This window comes from Microtus pennsylvanicus, chromosome 15, assembly GCF_037038515.1.
Source record: "Microtus pennsylvanicus isolate mMicPen1 chromosome 15, mMicPen1.hap1, whole genome shotgun sequence".
NCBI lineage: Eukaryota > Metazoa > Chordata > Mammalia > Rodentia > Cricetidae > Microtus > Microtus pennsylvanicus.
Window position 1 is genome coordinate 52,801,054 of NC_134593.1, and position 25,941 is coordinate 52,826,994.

The 25,941-nt window shown below is 42.6% G+C and overlaps 1 protein-coding gene across 8 annotated transcripts in view; it reads left to right on the top strand.

Moving 5' to 3' along the window:
* The window catches only part of Pibf1 (progesterone immunomodulatory binding factor 1), a 156,180-nt gene extending 130,762 nt beyond the window's left edge, over nt 1-25,418 (top strand). For 2 of the 8 annotated variants that reach the window (XM_075949587.1, XM_075949588.1), the window contains one exon: nt 2,554-3,265. In XM_075949587.1, the coding sequence (XP_075805702.1) occupies nt 2,554-2,796 (243 nt within the window). In that variant the 3' untranslated portion in view covers nt 2,797-3,265. Of the gene's footprint in view, nt 1-2,553; nt 3,270-12,645; nt 12,820-24,908 lie in introns of those variants that run through there. The other 6 variants (XM_075949591.1, XM_075949589.1, XM_075949592.1 and 3 more) reach the window with 6 other exon arrangements.
* Nucleotides 25,419-25,941: the final 523 nt, after the last annotated feature.

Genomic DNA, 25,941 nt, shown 5'->3' on the forward strand with positions numbered 1-25,941 from the left:
TAGTCGTGTCTGGAAGGTTTGTCTAGCATAGAGCTCCTCTGCAAACCCGAGGCCTGATAAGTGTAGCAACAGCAGCCTCTGCTTATCAAGTCTCTGAGGAATACTTAGCATTTGGAGAGCAGGGGACATCTGCTTCTGAGACCTAGCAATCTGCTGTCCCGTTCACTTTCCCATGGTCACTTCAGTTGGTATTTAACCTGAATTAATGAAGGACCCCTTACTAAGCCCTTAGAATGTACAAAGCCACACTCACCGGCTGACTTCCTTTGCCTAGGTAACCACTTGTTAGGGCAGTGCAAATCACCAGCAGAAGGAAACAAGCCCTGCAGTTAGGCAGCTTTCTGAAAAGTGAAGTCACAGTATAATTATCATTCTTTGATGGTTTGTTTATGTTCCTGGAGTCTAACCCATATGTTCTTTCTGATTTCTCGGAAGATTTCAGGGACATTTCACGTCCCAAGTACCCCTTAGGCAATCCACTTCATAAAGGGTTCCAACAGATTGCATAGTTCTATATGTGTGTCACCTTTTTGGTTCATAGTTAACTGTTTGGAAAGTTTCTTAAGAATACCTTTTTACATTTTTTTCTCACATACCTATTCAGTTACTTTTTTACACTTGACATGACTCGGGGGGACCACTAAGTAGGTACGCTAATATTTCCTTAAGTGAAAACGTGATTGCTTTTCAGGTTTGTCTATTTCTAATCAGCAATGGTGGTGCTCTTTACAAGTTAAATATTAAGTCAGCGGTAAAGCAGATGCAAAACATTAAAAATTAAATACAAATGTAAATGAGTTTCAAGGAAAGAATCGTCATAATGAAAACATAGAAACACACCCACACAGCGTTAATGTTTGCCTGTATGGTTACTTTGGTTGTTTTTGCTCAGTTTTGCTGTTTGTTCTGGTTTGGGTTTGCTGTTGTTGCTGTTTCCTTCTCTTGGCGGCTCTGGGTAGGAGACCGAGCAGTGCGTGTGCACTGACTCTAGCTACTGCCGGCCCAGATATAGATTTAGAAGTTTTGTTCTCTGTAGAGCTTTGTGCAGTCATAACTGAGGGTATTCGAGGGATAAATATATCTGGAACGACTATAAATTCTTCTGTGCTGTTTTAAGTGCTTTCAAGTCAAGGATATTGTACTCGCTGTCCCACTCCGAGACAGTTACAGATTGCTTCTAACAGAGTAGACAGGGCTTAGAGTCAGGGGAAAGGCAAGCCTTTTGTGTATTCCTTCTAAAACTCAAAAGTTGAATCTTTTTGTTCATGACTGCCGGCACAGGCCTGAAGGCCCAGCTGCTTAAGACTATTGACAAGAGGATTGCAAGTTCAGGGCCTGCATGGATTGCAGAATGAGTTCGAGGCCAGCCTAAGCTGCTTAGTTAGACCTCACACTACACTGCAGTTCACTTGCCTAGTGTCTATGAAACCGTAGGTTTGACCCCCCACCACCACCAAATAATAATAATAACCTGAAAATTACCCTCCCCAAAAAATAGGCATCTTTTTCTAAACCATATTTGATATTTAGGGACTTGGGTGATACTGTCATCAGTGAAGTACTTAGAACTCTTGCTTGAAGAGCGGAGGTCGGTCTCTGGCACTCCAAGGGTAAAAACCCAAGGGTAGCACATGTTGTAATCCTAGCGCTGAGGACACACACAGGTCAGTCTCGGGGCTTGCTGCCCAGCCAGCATGGCCTGATGGAAGTATGTTAATATTTCTGACTTACCACTCAGTCCCTTTGCCTTCGTGCATTGCACTCTGGCCTCACTAGAGTGGTGTGATGGGTTTGTGCGCATTTCCCAGGAACAACAACTTAATCTCCGTTTTCAGTGCTTCAGAGTTAATTCTCCTTGAATTGGCATGGAGTGGCATGAGTTGAATTTGTTATAACAGGACTTCACTATGTACTTTAGGCAGACATCACACTTAGCATCCTCCTGCCTCAGTCTCGATGTGCTGGGATTACAGACACGCACCAGCATGCCCAGCCACTTGGATTCTTTGGGACCATGATGTTTACACTGTAGAGAACCTAGAAGGAGCTCTGAGCTCTTCTGCTCTGGTTTCTCTGCCTTTAGTCTTTTCATCGCCTCCTTTAAATTCTTAAATATCGCCGGGCGGTGGTGGCGCACGCCTTTAATCCCAGCACTCGGGAGGCAGAGGCAGGCGGATCTCTGTGAGTTCGAGGCCAGCCTGGTCTACAAGAGCTAGTTCCAGGACAGGAACCAAAAGCTACAGAGAAACCCTGTCTCAAAAAATCAAAAAAAAAAAATTCTTAAATATCTTTGCTGTCTCCTGCACTGAAAGCTCTCTGTATTGTGTGATGCAATAAAATATGTCATTATAAAAACAGCTTATCTGGGTATAAATACCCTTTTGGCTTTTTCTGTCAAACTTTCATATTTGTTATGTGTTGTAGAAATTAGTCAACTTCTGAGTGTCTTTTGTTTTTAAAGAATGAAATATATATATTCCCATTGTATTTTAGGAGTTTGTTAAATATTTTCTTTAAATAGTAATACACTTGTCTGACTTTTCTTCTTTTAAGATTTGTGAGCGGATGGGGGACATACATGCCATGTGCATATTTGGAAGTCAAAGGACAATTTCGGAGAGCACTGCTGCCTTCCGCCTAGTGTCTCACTTCTGCTGTACTGCATGCTGCAGGCCGGCCGGCCGGCCCTCCCGTTTCCTAGCACAGGCCTCTAGATGTGCCTCCCGTTGTGCATGGGGTGCTGGGTTTGCGGGTGGGCACACTGTGTCAAGCTGTCCACATGGTTATGGGGATTAAACTTGGGCTGTCAGGCTCGCAGAGCAGACACTTCTGCACTAAGCATTTGCCATCCCTGGTCTTTGTTAGGAAGTCAGTAAATAACCTCTTGTTAATCATTTTTAACCCTCTAGTTTTATGACTCTCTTAGAATAATAGTAAAGAGTCTGGGATGTTTGGGTGGATGCTCCACCCCAGCCCCTGGCATCCACATGTTTAAAGAGTCTGGAATGTTTAAGCGGAAGCCTCACCCCAACCCCTGGCATCCATATACCCAAAGAGTCTAGGATGTTTTCGTGGGGGCTCCAGGCCAAGCCTCCTTCCCTAGAGCTACCTCAGTCCAGACTCCGTCCTCAAGAAAACCCGCCAAATGATGACCCCTCCCCAGAGATGCTCAAGAACACTCCCACAGGGTATTTAAATTGCCCCCCAGAGAACAAACACATGGTTTTCCAGTCTTCCTTTCCTGTCTCCTCTCTGAGAGGCTGGAAAGCCATCCAGGAACATTGGTATCTATTAAACCTGGGATTTTTCTAAGTCAGTTTGATTTGGTCTGGTTCGGATTATTGTATCAGCAGAGAGGCTTATTGAGTTTCAGAAAATTTCCACTTATGACAAATCAAAGAACTCCAGGACATAGGACACACACACACTACACACCTAAAAAGCTCTAAGTCTCTTGAAATATGCAGTAGCCAAGAGAAAATACTAGCAGTGATATTAGGTTATGGTCAGAATTAACCGTGTTTTTGATATTTCAATGTACACTTATCAAGCCATTGATCTTGTTATTTACATATCAACACGCTAAAACTAAGAGAAGAGGGGGCTGGAGCTATGGCTCAGTGGTTAAGAGCACTGACTGCTCTTCCAGAGGACCCGGGTTCAATTCCCAGCACCCACACGGCAGCTCACAACTGTCTGAAGATCCAGTTGCAGGGGAATCTGACAAATTCACACCAATGCACATAAAATAAAGTTTAAACCATAAAAATATTTTAAAAAAATAAATAAAACTAAGAGAAGAATGGAATGTCTGGACTCGAACTCAGAGGCAGCATATGCCCTGAAGTAAACTGCATTCTGAAATACAGTTCTCACAATGGAGAATCGGGTTTAATAGCTAAAGTATTATTCATAGTCATACTGATTATGAACCACAGAGGAAAAAAACATCTAGCAGATTTTGCCAGAATAGTAAAGACCAGAAAGTAGAGAGCAACTAAATGAATAGTGTTTAGGACAGGCCAAGCAAAGTAGCAATGGCAGCAGATTTTATCAGAAGCTACTTCAGTGTGTCCATATGTCTGGTGTGTCCACACTTCTCCCATACAGCATGCTTACTCCTCGGCATGTTCACACTTCAGTGTGTCCACACTTCTCCCATACAGCATGCTTACTCTTCGGCATGTTCACACTTCAGTGTGTCCGTATGTCTTACATACAGCATGCTTACTCTTCGGCATGTTCACACTTCAGTGTGTCCGTATGTCTTACATACAGCATGCTTACTCTTCGGCATGTTCACACTTCAGTGTGTCCGTATGTCTCCCATACAGCATGCTTACTCTTCGGCATGTTCACACTTCACTGTGTCCACACTTCTCCCATACAGCATGCTTACTCTTCGGCATGTTCACACTTCAGTGTGTCCGTATGTCTTACATACAGCATGCTTACTCTTCGGCATGTTCACACTTCAGTGTGTCCGTATGTCTTACATACAGCATGCTTACTCTTCGGCATGTTCACACTTCAGTGTGTCCGTATGTCTTACATACAGCATGCTTACTCTTCGGCATGTTCACACTTCAGTGTGTCCGTATGTCTCCCATACAGCATGCTTACTCTTCGGCATGTCCACACTTCAGTGTGTCCGTATGTCTCCCATACAGCATGCTTACTCTTACTTGTGGTCACACTTCAATATGTCTGTTCTTACATGTGTCCATATTCAGGGTTTTTATATTTCATCATGTCCACACTTCTTTAAGGTGTCCATACTTCTCAGTGTGTCCATATTTTGGTGTGTTCAGTATACTTATATTTTGGTATGTCCATAATTCATGGTATACATACTTCTATATACTATATACATACTTCAGTATGTTCTTGGTTTGGTGTGTTCACCCTTCAGCATGTCCACACTCCACTATCTTCAGACTTCAGTGACTTCAGTGTATTTATTTTAGCATCCTCTACCACCATCTCTGGTGAAAGTGACCCTAAAGTCATCTAGGCTCCAAAAAGGAAGCTTCTGGTTAGTTATGTCCAAAGATGGTGACAACAGCCCAGACACCTCTCGTTGACTGTCACTCAACTGGACACTGGAATTCTCGGTGACGTCTCAGTCATGTGCAGAATATAGCCCCACACATCATTCCTGTCATCTCAAAACATTAGAATAAGGAGGTCCAGACCTTAATTGGCCAAAGGCTAAGACATCCTACTAGGAGACAATCTAGCAAAAGCAAGATGATTAAACACGGGGGTGCTCAGAAAAGATATAGCAGAAAGAGCAACAAGCAGTTCAAAGGAAGTGGCTCATCCAAGGCTAGAGATGCCTTCCATGCTTGACTTTGTTTGGCTCTTGTTAGGTAGGGGGTATTGATTTGGGGTCATTTTAATAGCTCACTAGAGAAAAGCTAAATTGATATAGTAAATTTGTCTTTATTTTTTAAGCCTGAGCTAGTGGCCATATGGTCAGAGGAGATGTCTTTTTTTATTTGTTTGTTATTTTGTTTGTTTATTGGTTTTTTTCGAGATAAGGTTTCTCTATAGCTTTGGCGCCTGATCTGGAACTAGCTCTTGTAGATTAGGCTGGCCCCGAACTCACAGAGATCTGCCTGCCTCCCAAGTGCTGGGATTAAAGGCATGTGCCACCATTTCCCGGCATCTTATTTATTTATTTATTTATTTATTTATTTATTTATTTATTTATTTGGTCTTTAACATTTATTCAGCTACAAAATAACCATAATACACTTCATTGGGTTCAAGTCAGGACTAAATGAAAAACTAAAATTAAAACTAAGCAAAAATTATGAACACTGTTTTTCTACCAAAATGGCAGAAACTTGGGACTATGCTCTAGAACTGGCTAGATTCATACCTCCTATTTTCAGTGGAAATGCTTATATAGTTCAACTATATTTTAGAGCAAGCCAGTTTCATTACTTAGCTCAAACCTTTTATATAAACAGTGCATATGGAGATTTGGGTCCATTCAGGCTCTCAACCATAGCTGCCACTTCCTGTCTTGATTGCAGTTTTTTCCTTTCTCTCTTCTTGGTAATTGGCTTTTGGGGGTGGGGGATGAACGAGAAAGAGCATCTCTCTATTATGTAGTTCTGTCCTGGAGCTCATTCTGTATCCTGGACTGGTCTTGAACTCACAGAGATCCACCTGTCTCTGCCTCCTGAGTGCTGAGGTTAAAGGTGTGGGCTATGATGCCTGTCTGGTCTTTGACTTTTTATTTGAATGTCTCATAATAACTGTCCATATTTGTGGACTACAATATGATAACTCAGCACATGGAAACAGTGTGGGAGAGGGGTATTCAGTTGTGTCTGGGTTAAATAACTCGAAGCTACCTTTCAAGCCTGGTGTTGTGTATCAGAAGACCTCCTATCATTGTGTACATAACAGACACTCTGAACCCGACAGGCCTGCGTTTGGATGTTGATTTCTCAGAATCTGAATTTGACTAGACTTCTCCAGCCTACTAATCCTCATTTTAGAGCCTGAGATAGTATCTACTTCTCTTTATACGAAGAACAAAATTAAATTTGACATGGTAGACAACACAAAGCCTGGCACGTTGTCAGTATTCAGTGGATGCTAACCCCTGTCCCCCTTTCCTCCACCTCCTTGCATGCACTGCTGAGATGCACAGCCAGTGCTAAGAGGAAGCTGGCCTGGGAATGAGACCAAGTTCGTAGAGCGTTGTCAGTATTCAGTGGATGCTAACCCCTGTCCCCCTTTCCTCCACCTCCTTGCATGCACTGCTGAGATGCACAGCCAGTGCTAAGAGGAAGCTGGCCTGGGAATGACACCAAGTTCGTAGAGCGTTGTCAGTATTCAGTGGATGCTAACCCCTGTCCCCTCTTTCCTCCACCTCCTTGCATACACTGCTGAGATGCACAGCCAGTGCTAAGAGGAAGCTGGCCTGGGAATGAGACCAAGTTCGTAGAGCCTGGGCTGAAGAATCCTGAAGCACAGTTTGCCATGGCAGTGCCAATGCTGTTTTCTGACACTTTGTCATATAAAAGCTATTTTGCCTGTTATTTCCTTTTGTAACTTAGAATTCCTACTGGACTCTTAGGGTATGGGATATGTAACTTTCTTAAGATGGTGGGGGGGAGGCTCTCTATTATATAGACCCAGCTGTCCTGGAACCAGCCCTGTAGACCAGATTGACCTCGAAATTGACCAGAAATCCACCTGCCAGTGCTAGGATTAAAGGTGTGTGCCACCACACTCAGTCTGGAATAAATAAATTTTAATTAAATTTACATGGACAGGGTAGGGAGCCCACTCAAGACCTTGCATATGCTAGGCAGGTAATGCGGAGGTCTGAAGCCGTGAATTACCTTGACTCCTGGTCTCCTGTCTCCACTTCCTAAGTACTGGAACAAAGTTGTATGTCACCATGCCCAGCCAGCAATCAAATTTCTTTCTTCAAAAGAAAAAAAAATGAGCCGGGCTGTGGTGGCGCACAGCTATAATTCCAGCACTCAGGAGGCAGAAACAGGTGGATTTTCATGAGTTCAAGGCCAGCCTGGTCTACCAACTGAGTTCCAGGACAGGGTCCAAGAACAGAAAAACCCTATCTTAGAGAGAGAGAGAGAGAGAGAGAGAGAGAGAGAGAGAGAGAGAGAGAGAGAGAGAGAGAGAGAGTTTGTGTGTGTCAGTCAGCTCTCTCCTCCCACCATGTGGGTCCAGGATTGAACTCAGGATCTTAAGCTCCATGGCAAGCACCTTTCCCCGCTGAACCATCTCCCTGGCCCCTCGTGGGATTAGTTTAATATCGTGCTTTAAGTGCGCAGTGGAGTGGCAGTGAGTCTGTTCCGTGGACACTGAGAATGCACTGGGCCTGAGGACCCTCCACACAGCTGGCTGAGAGTTGCAACTCTCAACCAATGCCCATTGTCACCAAAGACTGTGGTTCCTGTCACCAGGCCTGGCGCTGCTTGTTATGATCCCAGCACTCATGAGGCAGCAAGAGGTTGGTGAATTCTAGGTTAGTCTGGTCTACTTAACTGATTCCAGCCTAGCCCTATCTGGGGGGGGGGGGGGGGAGGAAGGGACAGGTGGTGGCGAGAAGGAAGAAGAGTTTATGCTGCATATCAGGTTCAGAATTAAACATAGTCTACCCGAAGTCTTTTTTTTTTTTTTTTTTTTTTTTTGGTTTTTCGAGACAGGGTTTCTCTGTGGTTTTGGAGCCTGTCCTGGAACTAGCTCTTGTAGACCAGGCTGGTCTCGAACTCACAGAGATCCGCCTGCCTCTGCCTCCCAAGTACTGTGATTAAAGGCGTGTGCCACCACCGCCCGGCAATATGAACTATGTTCATGACTTAAAGCCAGGTTGGATTCTACCTTGTATAACCTAAGGCCAAAGATGTACAGAATTGTCTGGCCTGTTGGTCCTGACATGCTGTTCCCCATGTATAAAAACACTTCCTTGTGCTCCAGGGGAGCACATAGTTTGCATTCTACTTGTCAGAGCTATTTTCATCAAGAAATGCTATCTATGTGTCCCCTTGCCAACATCTTTGCAGAGTTTACAGCTGTGTGCAATTCATTGGCATCAGAATGCAGTGCCATTAGGCAGCTGCTCGGTGGACGAGCTGTGCTAGCATGCCACCCCTCTGTCCGAGATGTGTGCTTGTCTCACAGACTGTGCAGTCACAGTCCCCATCATCGCAAATGTCATAAGAGTGTCTTTTGCTTTCACTCTGCCAGCCTAGAGACAGCAAGAGAGTATCTCTGGGGGGGGGGGGGTGGAGGTGGCCTCCAAAGGTAGCTTACACTGGCCTTGAATCCTCAGTCCTCCTTCCTTCGCCTCTTGAGTGCTTAGGATTGCTACCACACCCAGCTTACAATATTGGATTTTTTGTTTTGTTTTGTCCTTTGATTGCTTGCTTGTTTGTTTTGGTTTTTTGAGACAAGGTTTCTCTGTAGCTTTGGAGCCTGCCCTGGAACTAGCCCTTGTAGGCCAGGCTGGCCTCGAACTCACAGAGATCCACCTGCCTCTGCCTCCAGAGTGCTCGATTAAAGGCGTGCACCACCACCGCCCAGTTTTGTTTTATCTTTTACTTGGCCTTAGTTTTATTTGAGTGATCAAACAGTTCTTCATTGGCTAATTTAGAGAGTGGTTTATTCCTTTCCATCATTATAGTAATTTTATATTTATATACCAGAAAGACAGAATTTTTTAATTTTTGGAAATGACCTCCTAAAGTAATTGTCAGCCAAGAATAAGCTGGAATTAGGCAGGATGAAGGGACACTAACTCCTTGGGAAGAATCCTGCATCCTTCATGATGGCCCTGGAGTGAGACCTGCTAGAAAGTCCATCATACCTACCTGAACAGGGACGGATACATAGCCAGTGTCTTTTTCAGATAAACTGTGTCCGTCATACACCTACCTGAACAGGGATGGATACATACTGTCTTCTTCAGATAAACTGTGTCCGTCATACACCTACCTGAACAGGGATGGATACATAGTGTCTTCTTCAGATAAACTGTGTCATTCAGATGTACCTTGTCATTCTTACAAACAGCCCTAACAGCAGAAAGAAACCATGTAAGCTGTACTTCATTCTGAAGTTAGAAATCAAAATTAAAACACCATAAGGACCTAGGATAAAAATAATAGCACAAAGCAAAGACTTCATAACTGACAGATATTAAGTTTCTCCTCTCATGTCAGGAGTGGTGAGTAACTAGAACAGAATAGGGTATGCAAAATATTGAAGTTCATTTCTTCAGAAATATTTTAGAAGGTAATCTTTCCATAACATAGTAAACAGCAAAATGTTGTGATGTTTTCCAAAAAAAAAAAAAAAAAAAAACCCTCTAACATCGAATCCTGAAGTGCAGCTGGCACAGTGCTCTCCTGTACCCTCAGCTGGAACATCTCCAGTTCCTACACAGCCAAGCTCAGAGGGAAATAGTCTCAGAGAATATTCAGGGATGGGAAATTATTTTAAATAAAAATAACTCCAGGCAGTGGTGGCATATGCCTTTAATCCCAGCACCTGGGTGGCAGAGGCTGGTGGACCTCAGCGAGTTCAAGGTCAGCCTGGTCTACAAAAGCACAAAAGCAAGTTCTAGACCAGCCAGAACTGTTACACAGAGAAACCACGTCTAGAAAAACCATGAATGACTGAATTACATTAGAAAGCTACAGGAAACATGAAGGAATCCTGTTAAAGCTTGGAACTAAATGACAGAAGATTCCAGAGGAAATGACATTTTCAAGGAAGATGAATCCGATGCCTCCAACTCCAAGTTTGATTTCTAAGACAGAAGTTATACTGTCAAAGCAGAGTACTTTTCGCCATAATGCTGAGAAGATTAATAAAGTCCATACCAGCCTGGGGTACACAGAGACTCTACGTCCAGCCTGGACTAAATAATAGAAAAAGTCTTGAAAATGTTAGAAAGACGGTAGAGGGTTGGGATTAATAAAATGTCTATTGACAGGTGATCGAAGAACAAATGGTTTCAAGAAACAATAAAACTGAATTGATGGGATGGTTCGGTGAGCTAAGAAGACACCTACCACTGAATTCTGGAGACCTGAGTTTGATCCCTGAAGCCTCAACCGAGGCACACATGCATTACGCATGCATGCACACATGCACACACATATACAATAAGTGCAAAACAGGCTTTAAAGAAAGAATAGAAGATAGAACTTGCGAATATACCCAATAAAAGAAATTTCAGGATACTAGCTATGCGCCAGTCATAAAAGCAGTAGAGAATCCATCCTGTTAACTAAGGTTGGTGTTTAAGCCTGTATATATGTATAATCCCAGTATTCAGAAAGATCCTGAGGCCTGTCTGGGTTATGTAAAACATTCTAGTTAACCCTGGATCACACTAAAACCCTACCTGAAAAAGAAAAGAAAAGCAGTCTCAAAGAACAGCATAATAAGAATCTGGACAATCCTGGGAACTACAGGTACTACAGAAGAGGCTGAGGGGATCCAGAGTCATCCTTGGTGACAAAAGAAATTAGAGCAGCCTGGGCTACCAGAGACCTTGTCAAGAAAAAAAAATTACAAAATAAAATCCATTGTAACTGAATAAACTTAGCATTAAATCCGTGGCTGCATTCTTTACCACAGATTAAATAACTCAATCTTGAAAGCCAAGTGAGTCTCATAAAGGCCCAGATAGCCGTAGGACTGTATTGGTGCACAGTCGTCTGTGCTTTGAGCAAGACATTGGCGCTGCAGGACGGAAGGAGGAGTCCAGCATTACACTGCTCCCCCTGTCCGTGTCCTGGATTCTAGTAAGGCATCTAGTAGATGGCTCAAACTCCACAGTCTGTTTCAAAATATCTGCTCCAGCTAGGTGGTTCTAAATAGAATGAGTGGCAGCCAGAAGAGAGAGCCTGTAGGGACTTGCTCTGACATGGAGCTGCCATCTATAAACAGATCAGTAGCATGGAACAGGGCATCCTTCTAGGGCCCTAGGGCCCTAAGTTGGTGTGTTGGCATGAAGATAAAACCATACCTAGTTCAGAGCCCACTGTTATTCTACAGATAAATGGAGGAGCACGCCACCTCCCCGGGGTTTGTATCTGGTGCATCAATTTGGCAAGTAGTCGAAGTATCCACTAATGAAGACCCAGACATTTGTGAGGAAAAATAATAGGTTCGAGAAGACATCATTGCAAATTTTACTCTACATTCTTCAAAAGGTTCAGCAGATTAATTTTTCACTCAAAAGGCAAATTAAAATCCACGTGACAACACTGTGAAGGCCAAAGGGAGGGGGCTGTCCTGAGTTCAAGGCCATCCTGGGCTACAAAGTAAAAGCCAAGCCAGCCTGACATCCTAGCATAGCAGCGCTGTCTCAAGTAAGGAAATAAATATTCTGGAGAGGCAACTGGACAGGATGGGGTGTAGCTCAGTGGTAAAGTACTTGGCTGCGTGCACAAGGCCCTGGACTCAATCCCCTAGGACTAGACACATTAAAAATGGCAACTCTAGCCAGCTCCATTTACCATTTGTAAAAGGCTACAGAAATACCACCGCTAAATAAATGCTGAAGCTTTATACTAAACTCACTGTTTGAAGTAAACTGTGATTAGTCGTCATGGAAAACCATTCTGTGTTCTATTTCGCTGCCTTCTTCATTTCAGACTTGATAAGGTAAGAGGATGGTTTAAGAGGGAGGAAAAGATTACCAGGCTAAGGCTGCCTGCCATGCACAAGACCTGGGTTTGATTTCTACCAGTCGAATAATAATCACTATTAATACTCTACTCAACAGATACACCAGAAAACTGCAGCAGAACTCCACTGTGTCACAGTCTATAGGTGTGACAAACACACACCATGGGTTGTTTTTGAAGTTCCATGTGTGACTCCAATATGCAGAAAAACTAGCAACCACTAGCCTAGAAAAGTCATTTGTAATGCTGAAAGTCATGGCATGTTTACTATTTTAAAAGTCATGTGCACAATTCTTGTACATTAATATTTTGTTTTCTCAACTTTCCTCATATATGTATTATAATTATTCAAATATTTTTTCTACCTAAAATAAATGTTTTCGTGTCAATCATTGTTAGTCTCTTTGCCAAAAATCACACTTGCTATTTTCTTGTTTTCATCTCTCAACAGGAATTTGCGGCCATGAAACAGATCATCATTAATATGTGTAGTAAACATTCTGAGAACAACTTACTTCTTTCTAAAGTGGAACCAAAAGGTGTGACAGAAAATCAAGCATCTAAGATTCTGAACATGCCAAGAGAACATGAAGACAATGTGTTTATACCCAAGCCAACGCTATTTGTAAGTACAGCTAAAAATATTTAAAATTTTAAGCTCTGGTTCTCACTAGATATATTTTTCTTCTCATTCGTATTTGTTTTAAATTAATTTGGGCAATATTGGGCAAAGGCCTTGCAATGTCTATATTAATCCCTTTCCTAAAGATGTACGTTATATGAGTATTGGATTTTATGTTTCTAATTAGCATCTTGAACTTGACTAGAAGTTCTCCTAATTCTGCACTTTTCCTTCTCCCATCGACAGGAACAATCACAAGGGACTCAAATTTATTCTGCATGGTTTTTATCTTGTATAGGCACATGATTTAGGTGTCTGTCCATGTTCATAGGGACCATGTGAGCCACTCCACATCAGGGCTAGAGGACAACTTCAGGTCTCTTGTTTGCTGCTCCTGGCTCTCAGGCTTCCTGGGCGTCTTCAGTCTCTACCTCCCATGCCATCCATAGAACACTGAGATTATAGACTTGCATTGCTGCGTCCTGCATTAGTGGATTCTAGGAATCCACACTCGGACCCTTACGCGTGTGTGGCAAGCACTTCACCCCCTGAGCCCTCTCCCCAGACCATAATGTTTTAATTTACATGAGAATAAAAGGATGAAAAGTAGCTCCTGCTCCCACTTACTTATAAATACTATGATGGCTCTTCCACAAAGAATACAAACAGTTCATATTAACTGGAGCTAGATAGAACAGTATACGCCTGCTTCATCAGCCACCTTGGGAGGCTTAGGATGGGAGATTGTTAAGTTCTAGACCAGTGTGCTCAACTTGATGAGACTCTATCTGGAAATAACTTTTACAATAAAATTAAAAGGGCTTGATAACACACCTGTACTCCTGGAATGTGGGAGGTGGAGAAAGGAGAATCAGGAATTCAAGGCCAACCTCAGCTTCAACGTGAATTGGAGGTCAGCCTGAAATTAGTGGAACCTTGGAAAGGGATGGAGAAATGTGCAGAAAATACTTTAGGAAATATTAAAAAGTATATGTTTCAACAAATACTACAAAAAGGAATAAAAGGGCAGCAGAAAACGAGTGGCATTTTTGATTACTTTATAGTGGTTTTCTTTATTTTAATATTTATTTATTATGTATACAATATTCTGTCTGTGTGTATGCCTGAAGGCCAGAAGAGGGCACCAGACCCCATTACAGATGGTTGTGAGCCACCATGTGGTTGCTGGGAATTGGCTCAGGACCTTTGGAAGAGCAGGCAATGCTCTTAACCACTGAGCCATCTCTCCAGCCCTTATCATGGTTTTCAAAAAAAAAAAAAAAAGGTGGGTGGGGAGGCTTAACTTGCCATCCTACAAGACTCAGTATCAGAAAAAAACATTTTAATATTCAAACTCAGTAAGTCCTTGAACTTCAACTTAAGTCCTCTAGATGCTTATAAAAACAAGTTGTGGGGGGGGGGGGACAAGGTGAACCCAGGCGGTGATGGCACAGGCTCTTAATCCCAGCCCTGGGGAGGCAGAGGCAAGCAGATTATCTTCTGTGAGTTCAAGACCAGTCTGATCTACAAAGCAAGTTCCAGGACAGCCAGAGTTACACAGAGAAACTGTGTCTCAGGAGGGAAAGAAAGAAAAGAACAAGTTCAGGATTTGTGACCCCCGCCTTCTCCTTACACACACTGATCAGGCTTTCGAGACCAATGATATGGAAGACATTTATAATCATATAATCAAACCCCCTTTCCTTTTCCTCCCATGCTAGGGACTGAACATCCTTCTTGTACACTTGTGCATGGCAAGGATTCTTCCTCTGAGGTACAATTCCAGCCCTTGGGTGTTTAGAAAGTCTCATAGAAGACTTTGCTGGGCTGGCCTCAAACTCCCATTCCTGTGTCTGCCCCCACAGTGCTAGGATTATAGACCCGAGCCACCGCAAAGCCTTAGCTCCCGTCTCCGTCAAACAATGGAAACCTATTGTCAGGGTCCATAGGCCAGGCTGACGGCGAGGAAAGCAGGAGGCCTCCTGTGAGCAGTCCCAGCAGCCGTGGCCGTGAGCTTCCCCGTGCACGTCAGCAGCTCTACCTGTCCCCAGTTCTGCTTGCTCTACGTCCAGCCTTCCTCTCACTCAGCCCTTTGTCTCCACGCCTTTCTGTGCCTTCTCCCCACAGCTACTGTTTCAGCACACACTTGCTGAAGAGAAAGAGATCAATTCTTTATCTCTCCAACTTGGTTATCTTCTTAGCTCTTCAAACTCCATGAAATACTTGGGTAGGGAGCTGAAACTCTGGAAAGCAAAAGAGGCAGTGCGAGCCTAGAGTTAGCGGCACCTGCGCACGGAGCAGCGCTGTGTGTGCCCCTCACTCGGACACCTCAGTTCAGTGCTCAGCACTTGGGAGGCCCAGCAGCATAGCTCACGGAGTGAGTTTCAGGCCAACCCGGAATTCGGATGAGAGAACTTGTCTCAAAAAAAAAAAAAGATTAGATTTGTATTTCTAAAGTCAGAAATAATACTGTAGCCTCTTCCACATATAGTTTAGCAGTGGGCCCTTTGAATTAAAAAACTTCTGAGTGAGCATGGAATGAGGGAAGGAGAGGCTAGCGATCCCAGACATTCTCATGTTTTGTCCATTATAAACCCAGACCGACTGCCAACTCATTGAAGTTGGACCCTACCTGTGAAAACTTAGAAATCCATATTTGTGTCCCAGCCTGTAGCAGAGTAATTATGTCTACTAAACACAGCCTTTCCCTTCCTTAGAAGCTAGGCTGGTTAAACTCCTGGAGCCTTGATCTCCAGCTAGTTTTCTGGATCCCAGGAGCGATCCACCAGGTGTATTTTGTCCGCGTTTATCAGCCACTGTTCTTTCTAGTTAACAGACTTTCTCAATGTCTTAGAATCCCCACGTTATAGATTAATGTTTTTAGCTGACTACTTCTGGATGGCACAAAGGTTTTTTGTCTTATCAGTTAATCGACTCCAAAGTCCCCCTATAACTAATGAATTACTTCTGGTAGATTCCTAGTCAATCTCTCATTGTTTCTGCAGCAGCTTTCTGGGTGCCTCACAAATCTGGAGTACTTTGTTTTGGGACTTGTTAACACTGTACTACAATTAAAGTGTTTTTATTAGTTTGTACTGTTTCTCTATAAAATTATAAATATAATTAGCTTAAATGAGCACATAATAATTATGGCAATGTTCATAGTAATAAAAGGTAATCATTAAGTATGTCTCAGTAATGTTACCTACATAAATAAATGAAAACTGGCTTCATCTGAAAGAAGCTCTGTGAGTTGTGAATTTAAAATAAGGACTCTTCTGGGCAGTGATGGCCTGTGTTTTTAGTCCAGCCTCGGGAGGCAGAGGCGGGTGGATCACCTGAATTTGAGTCCAGCCTGGTCTACAGAGAGAGTTCCAGGACAACCAGGGCTACACAGAGAGACCCTGTCTCACAGGGGTTCGGGAAGGAGATGGTTAAGGACTCTCCTCACTTAAAAGGCTAATTGTATTAATAACTGAAGGAGGAATATCAAATTTAGTACACATAGCACCATTGTATGGTGGAAGGGCCAATAGAGATACTACTGCTCAAACATCTAAGGGTAGAATTACCAATATAAAGACTAGCTAATTGTATATCTGAATTATTGGGCCGACTTTATCCATTGTCTGTTTAATGTGAGAAAAGTCTTTATAAAGAGTCGGATGCCTCTGTGAGCCCCATACAGTCTCTAATACATTTGCTTATTGTTATAGTTCTTTTAAAATATCTATTTTAGTATCTAACCCATATGCAAACAGCTGTTGATCTGTGGTCCATGTTATACTAACTAAGAATTGGTAATGAATTAGAAAACTTCTAGTATCTAGAAGGTAAAGCTATACTAGCAAACTAGTAATAGCACATCAGTAGCTAAAATATCTGGAAATGAATTACTAATTACTCATTTTACGGGAATTAGAAATCAACCTTTCTAAACCACTGTTATTCACTTGGCATTTGTTCACATTTTGGTGGTAACAAATGAAACTTAGATACTAGGGTGGATGAGAAATCACATATTCAGTTCTAATGTAGCTCAAAGGAGCATGAATTACAATTAATATATGACCAAGGGCAGAAGTTTGCCAATAGCCAGACATGATGCTGCATGCCTGTAATTGCAGCAGGAGAACCTCATCACAAGTTCAAGGCCTGCTTAGGTTACACAGCAAAACTCCATCCAAGCCAGGCAGTGGTGGGGTGTGCTTTAATCCCAGCACTTGAGAGACAGGTGGATCTCTGAGTTCAAAGTCAGCCTGATCTTCAAAACGAGTTCCAGGACAGCTAGCACTGTTACATAGGGAAACCCTGTCTCGAAAAACCAAAAAAGTAAGGAAGAAAGGAAGGAGGGAGGCAGGGAGGGAGGGAGGGAGGGAGGGAGGGAGGGAGGGAGGGAGGGAGGGAGGGAGGAAGGAAGGAAGGAAGGAAGGAAGGAAGGAAGGAAGGAAGAAGTAAGTTCATCCACAAAAGGCCTCAGCATACATGTTGTCTCTGGGTGATAACGCTGACTTTGATCAGGTGTAGCCCCACATGCCAGTCATCCCATCAGTTGTGAGGCAGACAGGAAGATTGCCACAAGTTCCCAGCCAACCAGGTCTACATATAGGATCTAAAATAAAAATGCATTCAAGTTTGTAAAGCTAAATGTGGTACTTCTGTGTCTTGCTAATTGAGCAGTTGCTTAGAATTGTAGATGTTGCCCATAGTTCTCTCTGGTAAAGAATCATGCCGCCTGGTTAGTTACAGCCATGGTCTTGCCCTACTTTTTTACATGTTCTTTCATATTGCTTAGGATAAACACTTAGGTATGACCTCAAACCTCATGCCCAGTACATAGAACTGAACAGTCTCTGACATGACACATCCAAACCATATTCATTCATTTTTTTGTGCCAAGTAATATTATACACAGTAGGTTCTGAAGCTATTGTTCCTCTTTACATTCCAGATGGAGATAGACTATAAATCAACACACAAAAGTAGATTGAAGCTTTCTTCTTTTCGCAATAAATATTTGAAGGGATTCACTCTGATTTGAACATTACACAATTACATATTGAGAGGTTTCACTCTAATACCTTACAGTCTAGTAGGGGTAGGGTTATAGCTCACAGGTAGAGTGTTAACCCGGCATGCACCAGGCTCTGCCTGCATTTGATCCTCAGGACCACGGAGGAAAAAAAAATATCTATCTTTATTGCCTAAAATTCAGAGCTATGTTGAAGCGCTGGACCTGATAAGCCATAATCCCATCGCTCAGAAGGCAGAGGTAGGAAGCTTGCAGTTCAAGGCAAGTCTAGGTCATAGTTAGACCCTTTCTACACAGCACATAATAGACTACTGTACAGAATTAAAAAATACAGAAAGCATGGTGTAGAAGAGCAAGACAGAAAGGAGCAGGAGGGTTGAGACAGTCTAACCTCCTGAAAAGGCGAAGCCTGCCCAGCTTCTGCGGGAACTGGACTCTCTCCGTCCTGTCCGGACGCATAGTACTGAGGAGGGTTTTGTTTGTTTGTTTGGCTTGGCTTGGCTTGGCTTGGTTTGGTTTGGTGTTGGAGTTTTTAAGATAGGGTGCCATTTTATAGTCAGGGTAGCCTCATGTGGAGCACAGGTTGGCCTCAAACTCATAGCAAACCTCCTGCCTCAGCTTCTGTGTGCTGGGAATATAAACATGAACCTCCACACTCACCACCTGGAGTGATTTTTAAAAGGCAGTAATCCGATAAACTAGATTCTGGTGAAAACTGGCTCTGCTATTAAATACAGAAGGCTATAAAATGAGAAATATATAGTAAATGTGTGACCAGTTTAACAGCAGTCCACGTAACTAGCATTGGAAACAGAACATTGTTCCAGTATCACTCCCTACCCCACCCCCACTGCCAGAGTCTTAGGGATCTGAGGATGGCCTGAAACTGGTGTAGAAGATAGCTGTAGATGTCTGTGCACTGCCACTTCCAATGTACATGGTGCTGGGGATCGAACCCAGGACTCTGTGCAAGCCGGGCAGGCTCTCTGCCGTCAGAGCTGCATCCCCACCTCCTAATGCTGGTGTGACAGAGACATGCCACCAAGCCCATCTTTCAAGGCATTTTATTTAAAAACTCCCATTTTCCCTTTTTTGCTAATAATAAAATATACATAAGTTCAGCCATATTAACTACTTTACATGTATAGTTTAGTAGTATCAAATATACACAATCTTGTAAAATCTCTACCTTGATCCTTTAAATAACTCCCTTTTCTTCCTCCTTGCCGTTCTACATTCTGCTCCTGTAAATTTCACTAAATTGAATCTTTCTGTGGCTGGTTTATTTCACTCCGTGTAATGTCCTCAAGATCCATGTCTGTCTCTAAAACAACTTAGTTTTAACTGAGCATGATGGTCCATGGCTGTAATCCCAGCCCCTGGGAACCAGAAACAGGATTACCCAGGAGTTTGGGGGCATCCTGATCTACACACTGTGCTCCAAGCCAAAGAAGACCACATAGTGAGACCCTGCCTTCATCTCAGAGGACGTTGCATTACTCACTGGGGTCACTGTCATGCACATCCCTGACAGGAGCACAGGAGGAAGATGTTCTGGCTCGAGGTTTTGGAGGTTTTAACTGTGACCACTCTGCTGTTTCCCAGCATGTGAAGCAGAGAATCATAGCAGTGGGGGCTCATGGCTAAGGCTGCTGATGGCAGTCAGGGAGCAGAGCCCAAGGCAGGGACCAGATACTTGGAAAAGTAGGCTCCAGTGACTTCCTCCAGCCAAGCCCCACCTCCAAAGTTAACACTACCTCTCATGTAGTGCCATCACCAGGGAATTAAGTAGTCAATACATGATCCCTTGGTGAACATTTCATAGTCAAACCATAACTGTCATTTAGAACTATACACATTCTTTTGAAGGTATCTGTTTATTCCTAAGGTTTACCTTATTCTATACACAGGGCTCTGGGTGTTGGTGGCGCATACCTTTAATCCCAGCACTTGGGAGGCAGAGGCAAGTGGATCTCTGTGAGTTTGAGGCCAGCCTGGTCCATGAGTTTCAAGACAACCAGGACTGTTGCACAGAGAACCCATCTCAAAAAACCCAAAAACCCTGATTCTATACACATGGTTCCTGCCCAAGTGCCCCATAGCGTAGCAATGAGAAACTGTGTCTGCACTACAGCGTGATGCACTAGATAGAAACAAGTACAGAATATTGGGAGTGTCAGCTTTGTCTTCCCGACTCTTGCTGACAGTAGTGCAAGACGAATTACTGAACTGGAAGGGAAGAAGATGTGGAATTTTATGTTAATTTAGGGTGAAATTAGCAGATACTGATGGAGGAGAATTGACAGCTATAGGAATAGATTGGAGATGATGGGACCCCTCCCCATGAAAAAGGATAGGGAAAGAATGCATGCCAGCCAATTGAAAGTAGCTAAAGAGTCATAAAGAAAGCTGGAAGGGCACTTAACTGCTTGCTTTCTTGCTTTTTTTCTTTTAGACCAACAAACAAACAAACCCAAAAGACAAAACAAGCAAACTGTCTCTCTGTAGATTTGGGCGACCTGGAACTCTGTAGATCATGCAACCCTAACTCCCGGAAACCTGTTATCAGAGGCCGCTAGTTTGTTCCCTGCCACCCAGACTCGAAATAATCATACAGAAGCTATATTATTTTCAATACTGTTTGGCCAATAGCTTAAGCATATTTCTGGCTAACTCTTACATCTTAAATTAACCCATTTCTATTATTTTATATTTTACCACAAAGCTCATGGCCTAGGCAAGGTTCCAGCTGGCAGCTTGCGTCTTTCTACGCTGACAACTACATGGCTTCTCCTGACTCCACCTTCTTTCTCCCAGCATTCAGTTTAGTTTTCCTCATCTATCTCTATTCTGCCATGGACAGGCCCAAGACAGCTTCTTTATTCATTCACCAATAAAAGCAAAACATACACAGAAGGACTTCCCACACCATTTCCCCTTTTCTGTTTAAATAAAAAGGAAGGCTTTAACTTTAACATAGTAAAATTACATATAACAAAACAGATATCAAACTAGAATTATAGCTACAATATTTATATCTACTTTATCTTTTATCATAAGCAAGGAAAACTATAATTATAGCTATCTATTCTTCAACTCCATCAAAGACTCCAGAAGGATATAATAGTACCTAAGTAAACAGGAAGTACATTATAAGCAACTTCCAAAACTCTAGAATTGACAGAGGTGTCTCACTGCCTGGACAGTTTCTGTATTGTTGGGGCATCCATCTTCAGCCTACAGGCCCATAGTATCTGGAAGACTTTTCCACGAAGCAGGAAATTTCAAAGACAGTTCCTCCTATACTCGCAGTTTGTCAGTCACTTTTTCTGTGTCCTGCAGAATGTCTGGCAGACTCTTTGGTGAAACAGGAACCATGAAGGACCATCTCACCTTTAGGCAAGTTCAGCAGTCATTTCTCTGTGGGTCCTGCATGTCCAGTTCATCAAGCAGTCCAGGCAAGAGCAGTTTCTTGCCCAAATGGCTAACAAACTCCATAAATAGCCTCATCGATGCCCATCTTCCTCTTGAAGTAGATTGGTACTTCCAGAAGCAGATGTGTCTGTCTCATGTCATGAAAAGTCCTAACCTCTTAAAACATTTTAAATGCCATATTCTGAAGGTCTCTGAAAGATTTGAAGAATCCCTCTCTAACTGAAATATGTCTCTATATATCGAGAAAACATGACTAACATGACCTCAAGCTTGTCTATTATGGACGACTATCTATTAACCTATATTTCTTAATTATACATTACATTTTTAAATAAGCTGCACAAACACAATACCTTAAGAGCAGAAATATAACAAAATTGGCTTTAAATTTATATCAATAAATCAAGATCCATACCAGTGCAAATTATTCATCTTTATAGTATAACACCCTTTAAATGTAAACAAACATTTATAAACAATCATTTAGGGAATTTGGGTGTAGTTCTCTCTAAATTGCTTCTTGCTTTTTGCTGGGCAAAGTATTTTTAGGTGGTGTTCATGGCAACCTTTCAGAAGATCTTGGTCCATCAAACCATATTAGTCTGGAAGGATTCCACAGGTTCTCATCTTCTGTGGAAACAAAAGAAGAACCTCTTTTCCAAAGCAACAAATCCTTATACCCAAATTTTGAAGCCAAGGTAACCTTTAAAAAAAAGTATATATGGGGCTGGAGAGATGGCTCAGAGGTTAAGAACATTGCCTGCTCTTCCAAAGGTCCTGAGTTCAATTCCCAGCAACCACATGGTGGCTCACAACCATTTGTAATGGGGTCTGGTGCCCTCTTCTGGTCTGCAGGCATACACACAGACAGGATATTGTATACATAATAAATAAATTTTAAAAAAAAGTATATATGTTGGTTTAGCTTAGCAGCCCATACAATGAAATGTCTCTCTGTACTTAGTTTCTTCACAGTCAAAAAAAAATTCAAAGAAAACACAATAGTATACATAATCTAGACTCTCTGCTTGGCCAATCACTTAAGCCTATTGATAGTTGGCTCTTACATTTAGAATAAACCCATTTTCATTATTTTATATTTTACTATGAGGTTCGTGGACTACCAGCAAGGTTCCAAACAGCTGGCGGCTTATGTCTTCCTTTTCTGGTGGCTCCATGGCATCTCTGACTCCACCTACTCTCTCTATATATATCTCTTTCATCCTGGCTATATTCTGTTAAGCCATTGGCCGAAAATGCTTCTTTATTAACCAATAAAAAGCAACACATAGCCGGGCGGTGGTGGCGCATGCCTTTAATCCCAGCACTCGGGAGGCAGAGGCAGGCGGATCTCTGTGAGTTCGAGACCAGCCTGGTCTACAGAGCTAGTTCCAGGACAGGCTCCAAAAACCACAGAGAAACCCTGTCTCGAAAAACCAAAAAAAAAAAAAAAAAAAAAAAAAAGCAACACATATACAAAAGGATTTCCCACATTAGAAACTCATCTGCCTCTGCTCCCAATTGCTGGGATTAAAGGTGTGTACCACTATGCTTGGCACTAACAACCTTCTTAACAAACATACCTCTGTCTTTCTTAGTAAGATAGGGTCTCACGTATCCCAAGCTTGCTCAGACTCAGTGCATGTCTGACAATAACCTTAAACTCCTGATCTTCCTGCCTCTGCCTCTCAGTGCTGAGACAGTGGGCATGAGCCACCACACCCAGCCCAAATATACCTATTTTGTTATTGTTTGAAGCAAGGTCTGAGTTTGTAGTCTAGACTGACCTAGAATTCCTGCCCCAATCTCCTGAGGTGTACACCACAATGCCCCCAGATAAAAACATCCCTTAATTTGAATCTTAAGATATGGAGGGCCGGGCGGTGGTGGCGCACGCCTTTAATCCCAGCACCTGGGAGGCAGGGGCAGGTGGACCTCTGTGAGTTCAAGGCCAGCCTGGTCTACAAGAGCTAGTTCCAGGACAGGCTCCAAAACCACAGAGAAACCCTGTCTCGAAAAACCAAAAAAAAAAAAAAGAAAAAAGAAAAAAAAAGAAAGAAGATATGGAGGAAAATAAGATTGTATAGAAATAGTTTTAAAACTAAGTTCTTCCTAGTACTAGTTATGATCAAATGTCCACAATACACAGAAATTATCTTTAAATGTGATCTTTAAAGCGTGATTTGAATCCCAATCAATACAGTTCCAAGACAATCTGTTTTACCTTTAAAAACTAAAGCTTTTTCAGAAATATTAATTAGATATCCAAAAATCCAATATCCAATTTTATTCAATGTCAAAAGTTGGGTTTATATAGGGGCCAGCTGCCAAATACTCTCATTAATATAGATCGCATTTAGATGAAAAGTTAGCAGAGATCTGTTTGATCATTAAAACAGCCCTTATTGAACATCATTTTATGACTTCCCACAGAGAATGCTTATTAAGTAGATGATTCAAGTAAACAACTGTAATAACTTAGAGAAGTACAGAGGCTTGGGGCTGGATATGTGGCTCAGTTAGCATGAACCTGTGGAATCAGCCCCGGCACTACATAAAACCAGGCACGGTGGCTGTGCCTGTGATCCTAGTCCTGGAGGAGTCCAGGCTTTGTGGGGATCATCCTCAGCTGCATAGCTGTTTCCTGCTGTGCCTCCTTGGGAGGACGAGGTGGTCTGATGTAGCACACATTGTGTCCATGCTCACCTCCCAGCTGCTGGACTACGCCACCAGCCCAACAGCATAGATGATTTGAGGCCCACGTGGACTGTGCAAAGCTGTCTCAACAGCAATAATAATCCATCATAAAGGCTCCAGGTCTTTAAAAGGGAGCCAACAAGATCCTGAGGTTTCAGGGCAGGCATCCTGAGTAGGGGCGGCTTTGAACGGTGGCCTGAGGCCGGATGGCTACCAGTTTGAGACTAGTTCAACCTAACAGCAAACTGTCATAGCGGAGAGGGGACAACGGGGAATACGGAGTACTTACGTTGAGGTTTAAGTGTTTTACATGCACTATGCCACTGACTCTCCTAACCACCCTCTGGAGCCTATCACTGTACCAGCCTAGGCCCTTAAAGCAAACATGAACGGTTGAAGAGACTGCTCACAAGCACCTGGAAACCAAGAGAGAAACAGGACCGCTACATCTTTTAAGATGTGAGTTGACTTATAGCTCTCAAAACAGTACTAGGTCCAAATAACTTAACTGGTAAATTCTACCAAACCTTTCCAGATGAAGTCACACCAATTCTCCTTAATCTCTTTAAAAAGTAGCAACAATTTCGAATGTGGGGGTAGATAGAAAGGTAGAGTGTTTGTCTGGCATGCCGGAAGCCCTAGGTTCCAGGCCCAGCTTCACACCAATCAGGTATGGTAGAAGAGCCATTTTCTAAGCACTTGGGCAAAGAAGACAGGAGTATCAGAAGTTCAGGGTCATTTGGGGCAGTTTGTTTAAAGCCAGTCTTGGGTTGCCTGAGACCTTGGAGAAGGGAGAAGAAGGAGGGGGGCGGTTACCAACCTGTTTTACAAAGCCAGCCTTAATCATGCTTAGTGCTGGTATGTAGTTCTCTGCATTGCTCCTGCTTATAAGCATTTGATTTAATTTACTCATTTTTTTTCTTTTCAGACTAAAACAGATGCACAAGAATGGTTCAAGAATCAAAAGATGAAGGCCTAGTGTTTGGTGCTGGAAAAAGCCAGAAAGTAACCCTAACCTAGCCAGGCCCTTCCCTCCACACTGCACCCTCAGCCAAGCCCCTCCCTCCACACCATGCCCCCAGCCAGGCCCCTCCCTCCACACCACGCCCCCAGCCAGGCCCCTGCTTTGGAGTAGAGTGTGTACTCCAGAAGCGCGCTGTCTCTGTTGAGGGAGAAACGTTCATTTTAATCATGTACTTGACATTTTCAAATATAAGTAACTTAATGTTTATTTTAACTAATGTTAAATTAACAAATTTCAGTATAATCAATATATAAAGTACAAATAGTCATATGCTTTATATTTTGGTTTTATGTATTTTGTTATAAAATAAATGCCTTCTATCCTCTAACTAGATTGTAGAGTTTTTATAAATAGAGAGTTCTTCGTAAGGGTTTGGCTTGTAAATGTTTTGATGAATAAACTTCCTGGACTATATAAATTCTGAGATCACGTAATACAAGTACCAAAACATCTGACATTCTTTAACACTAAGAACCGTTTGTGGCTGGACAGTGGTGGTACATACCTTTAGTCCCAGAACTTGACACAGAGTCAGCAAATCTCCGTGAGTTTGAGGCCAGCCCAGTCTACAGATCAAGTTCCAACACAGGTTCCAAAGCTACTCACACATACACACACACATACACGAAAAAAAAGGGTAAAAAAAAAAAACCTGTGTCTAAAAAAACAAACAAACAATAAAAACCATTTGTGGGGCCACAAAATCATCTAAAATCCATGCCAGAAACCCAGACAAAAGAGGAACTGATTCCCAAAAGCTCCTGAGCTCTCGTTATGTGCACCATGGCAGATGTGCACCAGCATACATATGAAAAGCACGCTACATACAACACACTAAAGTGTATAAACTGATAAACCTTGTTGTTTTTCTTTTGTGAAGAGGGGTTTCCCTTTGCTTGTCTTTGAAAGATCTCCCTGTGTATCTGTGGTGGGCCAC